General features: G+C 64.9%; 1 protein-coding gene across 1 annotated transcript; it reads right to left on the bottom strand.

Annotated features, from left to right (window-relative positions):
- Positions 1-1,725: 1,725 nt before the first annotated feature.
- Positions 1,726-8,144, bottom strand: LOC112818946 (neurturin). The gene is made up of 3 exons (XM_025866010.2): positions 7,985-8,144; positions 5,220-5,439; positions 1,726-2,317 (listed from the first exon to the last, which is right to left on the bottom strand). Exons 2-3 carry the CDS (start codon positions 5,386-5,388, stop codon positions 1,893-1,895), a joined length of 594 nt encoding a protein of 197 aa, XP_025721795.1. The 5' UTR covers positions 5,389-5,439; positions 7,985-8,144; the 3' UTR covers positions 1,726-1,892.
- Between the last annotated feature and the right edge of the window lie 6 nt (positions 8,145-8,150).

Below are 8,150 nucleotides of genomic sequence, written 5' to 3'. Positions count from 1 at the left end.
TCACACTGTGTGCCTGTGTGTGTGTGTGTGTGTGTGTGTGTGCGCGCGCGCTATGGCTTGGCCTGCACACGACCCCAGGCCCGGGGGTGTGTGGGGGCAGCCCCAATGTTTCTGCCCCAATGCTCTGGTCGGCTGGGCTAGCACACTGTGGTTGGGATGTTGGAACTGAGCCAGAGACAAGGAAGCCCAGGTCCCAGGAGACCCTGAGAGGGTGCACAACACAAACACCTCAAACACACACACACACGCACACACGCACGCACACACACACAGGTAGTCAGGCTTCAGGGACCACAGACCTGGGCTCCAAGATCAATTTTCCCAGTTGTGGGCTGAACAACTGTCTCCGTGGCTCAGGGCCATCTGGGATGGGGAAACTGAGGCTTGGCTTCTGCCCCAAGGAGATGGGGACAACAGCTTTCCTGCCACGGCTGGGCTGAGTCAGCCCAAACAGAGGAGGAATCCCCTACCCCAAACCTCAGAAGACTGGGGGGAGTGGGGACCCCAGACAGCCTCAGCCCTGAAACTTCCTAACAAGCAGACCACCTGTGGGCCGGCGCCTGGCTGCCCAGCCCTGCTCACAGGGCTCCCGGGAAGGCCTGCCTGTTAGCTGCCTCAAGTGTCTCCAGCTGCAGCCGGGGACCAGGGACCAGGGACCAGGGACCAGGGGACGCTTCTGCTGGGCTGCATGATCCTACCTGGGGCAGCTGCTGATCTGGGCCCTCCAGCGTCGGGATGGGGACTGGGGCTGGGAGGGACATGGTGTTGAGACGGTGGCCCTGAGCTCAGATGTGTGGGAAAGAGGGGAGAGGGCCAGTCTAGGGGAACAGTGAAGGAGGGAAGGGGCTCTTTCCGTGGGAGCCTCCGTGGAGTTCGGGGTGAGAGAAGAAGAGAGGGGACCTCGCCCTCAGGAAAGCCGTCTCGGGTGAGAGGGGCATGCACCCTCCGGAACCCCACTCTGAGGTGCAGGAGGGGACGGTCCATACCCACTGGTCTCCAGGCTGTGAGCCTGGGGGCAGGGCAGTGGCCCCCTGCCCTGCCCCTCCTCAGACCCTGGGATGTGCGGACCCCTCCCCAGGGTCTGAGAACCCAACCCCCTGCGCTGTCTTGGGCCTGCCAAGCGTCAAGGTGACACCGCTTTTTCTGTCCTCCGCGGGGACGCGTCGTAAATCCCCCCAGGAGCTCGGGCCAGGGCTTTTATGGGCCCGGGACCTAGGTCCCTGAGGACCCGGCTCTGCCCCAAGCAGGCGCCGCTTTCGGGCTGGACAGGCCTGGCGCCCGCCCCAGACCTATCCCCACAGGGAGATGGGCAGCGCACATATATTTTTAGCTAGCGAAAGGAGATAGTGGCTCGGTGGCGCTGGACGGGGCCTGAGGAGGCCCTTTCGGGGAGGGAGGCCTGGGTCCACCTGGACCTCAGACTCGTCATCTGCATTTGGCTCCCTCTTCCCATCCGGAAGCTCACCTTACGGGGTGGTGGCCGTGGGACACGTCAGGAAGGGGTACAGGGACCCGCAAGAAAGTGGGAAGGACGGCCCCTGCCGACATTCCTCCCACTCACACCGCTTTCCTTCGTGTACCACGGGAAAAGGGCGGTCTCTGCGCCCACCAGCTGGTACCTGCCCGGTCCCCCTCTGCCCAGTGGAGCTGGCTTCCCCCACCCCACACAGGCTCGTGTCCCTCCGAGAGGTGGGCACCCCCGGAACGCGGAATCACGACCCAGGATCCATTTTCCACACTTTATCTCGGTGCAGCTACTGGAGAGTCCCGAGGCCTGGAGGGCACCGCCTGCGCACGCGCAGTCTGCCGGCCGCGGACCTTGCCAGGCGGGACGGGGGGCGCCGCGGCGCGGGGGGCGTGGCCGCCGTCTCGCCGGGCCCGGTGAGGTAGGGTCAGACGCAGGCACACTCGCGCGCCGACAGCTCGTGGACCGTGTGGTAGCGGCTGTGTGCGTCCAGGAAGGACACCTCGTCCTCGTAGGCCGTCGGGCGGCAGCAGGGCTGCGCGCGCACCCGCTCCCGCCGAACGCGCCGCCCCTGGCGAAGCCGCCGCAGCCCCAGGTCGTAGACGCGCGCAGCCGCCTCGCAGGCGCCTGCGCAGTAGCGGAACAGCACCGTCTCGTCGGACGCGTAGCCCAAGCCCAGCTCGCTCACGCGCACTTCCAGCTCGCGCAGCCCGCACGGCCGCGTCCCCGATCGCGCGCGCGCGCGCCTCCGCCGGGGCCCCGCCCGACGGCGCGGACGCGGGGGCCTGCCTGCCCAGGGCGTCAGCTGGCGCAGCTCCACCGCGTCCGGGGCGCCCTGCAGCAGTGCACGATCTGCGAGGAGAGAGAGAATGAGAGAGAGAGCGAGAGAGAACCGGGTGGGTCGGTGGCCGGCTGGGGGGAGAGCCCCCGACCCCCGTTGTTCCACTCGGAAAACAGCCCCTTGCTAGCGCACCCTCCCGAGACAGCTTCTCAGCTCCCTGCTACAATCCCAAGCATGTTCCCTCTCTGGGCGCCGTGGGGGATGCCTGTGCAGAGCCCCCGCGCTGGAGCCCCATGACTCCCAACAGCCCTCTCTGGACCGTACCGCTGTGGTGGACGCTCAGAACCTGGCTCGTCCTTTCCGGTGCCCCCGAGCGCTTTCCAGCCTGCCCCACGCTGAGCTGAGCTCGCCCCCGTGTCTCACTTCCTATGGTCGTCCCCACGCCCACATTTTCCGTGGACCCTGACCCTTTGTTCTGCTTTCGCTGAGCTGCTCCCACCTCTTTGCAGAAAAGGAAGGGAGGGCTCAGCTGGGGCTGTAGTGATCCAAATCCCTGTGCCCGTGGGTCCCCAGCTGGCCCCACCCCTCTGCTGGGATGCCCCGGGTAACTGGCACCCCCTTTGTGACCAGTGTTGGGGAGCTGCATCCCATGCTTCAAGCACTCACTTGTTGGTTGAGCTGATAATGAGTCTCCGGCTCACTCTTTGGGGGCCCCACCCGATGCCCCCCACCGTGTCCCTCCTGCTCCCCCGCATGCTGGGACTGATTTTCTTCATGCACAGTATACCAAATCGGGGCGTTTGGGCTGTTCAGAACGCGCAGAGGAGAACACCAGCAGGCACAGAGGCCTGCACGTGAGGACCGTGGGGGGAGGCAGCAGGGAATGTCACGGCCTCCCCCGTGTTACAGGTGAGACAACGGGCATCCATTAGGGCAGAGACTGGCCCAAGGCCACAACACTAGCAGGTGGCAGAGCGAGAGACACAAGCCCGAACAGCCTTGTTCCCGCCTCCATCGCGTGCCCAACTTTGGCCCACGGCCAGTCCTCTGCTCCCACGGTTGCCAGGAGGTGCCCGGAGTCACAGATTCCCAGGGCCCCGGAGCCTAAATTTATTTCCCAGGCGGCTGGGCTGCCCCAGTACTCTGCAGCCTCGGGAGAGCCTCGTAGACATGCCAGTGGCAGGTGGCGCTGAGAGTGGAACTGCAGGCAGGGGCTCCCAGTCTCTGAGCAAGTGGCAGGCATGCCTGTGGTTGGGAGAGGAGACCCTGAGTTTATCGCCTGCATGCCCCCAAGGCTGGCACCCCTGGCCCTCAAAAGAAATAGCTTACAGGGAGACGCCAGGGTGAGGGTGTGTCCGTTTCCACAGGGGGTCTCAGGAATCAGACAAACCCCAGTTGTGAGCCTTGCTCTGCCACTTTCAGCCCTGTATCACTTCAGGCAGGTGATGGTCCTGCTCTGTGCCTCAGTTTCTCTGTCTGCTCAAGGAGCCTTGCAGACAGTTCCGCTCTGGCCGAGGCCGGGACAGTGGAAAGTGGGCATCAACCGAGCAACATGTTCCCAGTTCTTGAAGTCCAGGGGCAGGACTTGGTGGCCAGCACCGTCTGCTCTGGGGTTAGGTTCCAGCCTACCTCACTTATGGTGCCTAAAATTCCATGTCGTGTGCGCGCCCCTAAGGTATACATCTACACAGATATTCGGGGGGCGGGGCGGGGCGGGGGAGGATGCCAGATAAAGTACAGATGCCCAGTTACATTTGAATTTCAGATAAACAGTGAATAATCTCTTGGTATATGTGTCCCTGCTTCCCTCCAGCAGGCCTGGCCACCTGCACAGGGTCTGGAACACAGAGATGAGATTAGCAATAGCCCCCCCACACCCCGATCCGCACCCCGATCCCCACCCCCGCGCTCCCACCGTCCCAAGCCTGAAATTCCACCATCAGCGCGTTGGTCTCAGGGCCTAACACTAGGACACTGGGGGGACCAGCGGCCACTCCCTTCCCTTCGTAGCGACTGTGCCAAGGTACAGGATGCAGGGTGGGCAAGCACCCGCCCAGGGGCCGAGACCCCTCCTGGTGACCGAGATCCCACCGTCGGTGTTGTGCCCAGGTTCTAAGCTAGAACTAGGCTCCCCCCAACCCCGCCCCGGATTTCTGGAACCTAGTGTCTTGGGAAGGACTTTGCCGCCTTCAGGAGGAAGCGGCGGGCGGAAGTGGAGCCCGTGCCTGAGGCCACCCTTGTCCATTGTAAGGACAAGAAAGGAGGATTGTGTGGGCCGGCGGGACGGGCGCGGACTTGCACACAGGCTGCACGCAGCGCAACCCCGCGGGCGCCATGCACGCGCCGCGCCCGCGCCCCCACCTCGGTGGGCGGCGCGGCGCCCGCGTGGACACGCGCGCGCGCACAGGAGGTCGGGACCGCGCCCTACCCCGGGCGGGCAGGCGGGGCAGCGGCCGGCGCCAGGGAGGAGTGGGGAGTTGGGCCGCGAAGGGGGCGTTTCCACATCTCCACCGCAGGGCCTTTTCCCGCGTCCATCTCTCCCAACCTTGTGTCTGTCTGTCTCTGTGCGTCTCTGTCTCTGTTTCTCTCCCCATTTCTACGTCTCTCGGGGTCTCCCCTTCCCCCTCGGTCCCTGTCCACGGGGCAGGTCAGTGGGGACTCGGATCCAGCCTCCCTGTCCCACATCACGCGCTGCGCATGGGAGCCCCCCGGGGGGGATGCCCAGATCTAATCTCCATCTGGATCCCTGGCCCCTCAGGGCCAGAGCCTAATTCCTCGTGACAGCTGAGCCCAGAGACCCCCAGCTCCCAGCGATCCCCCCCCACGACCGCTTGCCACCCCTGCCAGGTCATTGGGGGATTTGCACCCTCTCCCCACCCCATCCAAATTAAGCCTCTGTGGCCCCTGCATGAAATTCCACCGTGTGGCCGCCCCTGTATCGGGGCAGCTGACCCACGTCGGGGCCCGGCTTACACTGGGCCAGGCGGGCGATCCGGGCGTCCAGGGTGCGAGGCGGCCGGCGCAGTGGGGTCAGCGAGGGTCCCAGGTGGTGACTGAGGAGCAGGCCGTCCCGACACATCCAGATGGAGAGCACCGAACTGCAGAGCACCGAGGCCAAGGCTGCCGCCTTCCAGCGCTGCATCCTCGGCCTGCGGGCACGCGATGGTCAGCCCCACGGCCTCCGTCTGTCTGTCTGTCAGGCAACAAACGGGAACAGGGCGCTGGGCCAGGCACCGGGGACACGGTGCGGCCCCTGATTTCAAGCCACTTCTGCTTAATGATCAGTAATAACGTAGACATGATTCATCAAGGAACCCTTGAACAAGGTTGCGAAAAAATGCTGCCCAAGAAAGGGGTGGGCACTGTGCCAGGAGTAGCAGGGGACCCACCCCCATCTGGGGGGGTCCCAGAGTGCTTTTCTGAGGATTGACGAAAGTTGAGCCTTGACCAAAGGTAGGAGTCGGCCAGGCACAAGAGAATGGCAGCTCAGGCAGGGGGAACAGCCGGTGCAAAGGTCCTGAGGCTGGATTAAGGTTGGCCAGCGCAGCTAGGAGGCTGGAGTGGCCAGAGCCCAGTGAGCTTGGCGGGGGTGGGGGGTGGGGGGCAGCCTGGAACTAGGTGAGGGCGCTCCCAGCAGGGGGCACTGTGGGACTGGGGCATGGAGAAGAGAATGCGCTCTAATGTGTTCCTAACATATTGGGGCCCTTGGGAGTGAGGTCCTGCCCCTCTCTGAGCCTGAGTCTCCAGAAAGAGATCAACTGATGCCCAGAAGCGGGCATCGATGGACCAAAGCTGCCCTCGATCCACCACCCCCAGGCCTCTGCACAGGCCGGTCCTCCCACCCAGCACATTCTCTTCTCCTCCTCCCCACTCCCCTCCCCCTCTCAGTCTCAGCTCGGAGGGCGTCTCCCCCAGGAAGCCTTCTCTGGCTGCTCCTACCCGCGCCCTCCCCCCTCCCCAGTCCCGGGTGGGCGCAGGTGTGCACCCTCTGGGCCACCACAACGGCCTGAGCTTCTCCCGATGAGGCACTGGTGACTCAGTGCTGGCACCGCCTAGCCCGGCGCACTGGGTGCACACAGTAGGTGTTTCGTAACGCATGCGCACTCCCTCCCACCCGGTCAGAGCCCCTCCCGCCGCCGGGCGCCCCCGCCCCGGGTTTACATTCCCGGGCCTGGCAGCCCAGTGGCGGCCCGCGCGGGGCCTGGCGGCCTGCCCGGTGTAAACATTTACACGGAGCATTGAAAGCCGCGCTGGATGCCGGTCAGCGCCTGGGCTCGGCCGTGGGGTGCCGGGCGCCCCCACGCGCGCCCCTCGGGCGTCTCAGGCTGCTGGCCACTGTGCCGAGCCGGCATTTGCGTGCGATTTGCATTGCAGTTTTGCATGGACCCCGCACTGGCGGGTTTGGCGCCTTGGGTCTGGAACAGCCTCTCCCCCCAGCCACCCCCCTCCCCGTTGGAAGCGCTGGCGCAGGACCTACAGCCGCCAGACAGTAGCCGGGGACATTTATTAAGCGCCTGCTGTGTACCAGACCGGGTGCCGAACCCACGAAGGAGGCAGCATGATCTCCATCTTACAGCTGGGGAAAATGAGGCACAAAGCAGGTAGGGGCTTATCCAAGGTCACAGCTAGACAAGCATCTGGGATTCGAACCCAGTTGCAGGGGCTGCGCTGTGCTTGGCAGCCTTGGAGTCCCTCTGAGGACTTGCCCGGCTTGGGGGTGTTTGGATAGGGCCGTTTTGGGGACTGCTGGTGGCGCTGGCAGAGAATGAGCTCCCCCACACGGGAGCGTGAGAGAAAGCCGGGCCAGCCTGCAGATCGGAGGGCACTTGACCGCGCCTGGCGTGCTGCAGGAACACTGGTGGCCCATGCGGCTGGAACAGAGTGAGCGAGGCGGAGGGAGGGGGAGGGGAGGCCGGGGAGGGGCCCCGCCCGGCCAGGTCACGCAGGGCCTTGGGGCCGCGGGGAGATCATCTCATTGTCAAGCTTGTGCAGCAAGGGGAGGGCAGCCCCCGAAGTTGTCAGGTGTCCAAACCCGCCCCTTGGCTCTAAGGGAGCACCTACTTTATGCTTTGGGGGCACAGAGCCCTCCCTGCACGCCCAGCACCCTGTCTGCTCTCACACCCACGTCCTGCCGGGGTGTGCCTCGGTTTCCCTGTTCGGCTGGAACGAGGCCCCTGCACCGCGCCAGGCTCTGGTCCTGGGTTTCTTTCCGCTGAGGGCTTCGCATGGGGGCGGGGGGGCTGAGAGGCCGGATGGGCCCGGAGACGGCCTGGCCACGGGAGCCCCTGGTGTCTGTCCTTGGAGCCGCAGACCCCCCGGAGCTCTGATGGGGGGCAGGAAAGCAGAGGGCCAAGGGTGGAGGGGGCCCAGTAGGTGCGGCTGATAAGCGTCTGTTAACAATGGGCCTTTCAGTAAGGGGGTCACCCAACTGGTTTGTCTGTGGCACGGACCTGACCCAGAGGGGTGCTGCGGGGTGTGGCGCGCGGCGCGGGGAGGGGGCCCGGTGTGCACCATGCGCGTCTCTGGGTCCTGGAGGCCCCTGGTCCTGGGCAGGAGGACTCACAGCACACGTGGGGGCGCACAGTCACTCGCACTCGGCCTTCCTGTCCTCGGTCACACACTTGGGTGCTCTCACTGCCCTGCGCACCCAGACAGTCCTGCACCCACACCCCGGGACACACGCTGTCGCATGCACGCTCCAACACCGTCCCACTTACACTCCCTGTTTTCATACTCACCAACTCCAACTCGACGGGGCTCGCACACTGAGGGGTTTTCCCACGCACGTGGGCATTTTCACACATGCTGGAAACACCTGCACGGGTGGGTGTTCTCGCACGTCCATCCATATAGGAGCACACTTACGCACGAGGTCACTGGCACACTCGGACGCCCGACATTATC

The sequence above is a fragment of the Callorhinus ursinus genome, unplaced genomic scaffold (genome assembly GCF_003265705.2).
Source record: "Callorhinus ursinus isolate GAN/ISIS: 27379988/994484 unplaced genomic scaffold, GSC_fseal_2.0 scaffold1594, whole genome shotgun sequence".
NCBI lineage: Eukaryota > Metazoa > Chordata > Mammalia > Carnivora > Otariidae > Callorhinus > Callorhinus ursinus.
The sequence above is the reverse complement of the archived record's forward strand: the minus strand, read 5'-3'. Positions and strand labels throughout refer to the sequence as shown.

What these genes read in the sequence shown, in the direction of transcription:
- LOC112818946 (XM_025866010.2), bottom strand. Translation starts at nt 5,388, where the DNA reads ATGCAGCGCTGGAAGGCGGCAGCCTTGGCCTCGGTGCTCTGCAGTTCG. An exon ending in GATCGCCCGCCTGGCCCAGT is followed by an intron (nt 2,318 to 5,219) that starts GTAAGCCGGGCC and finishes CTCTCCTCGCAG; the next exon opens with ATCGTGCACTGCTGCAGGGC.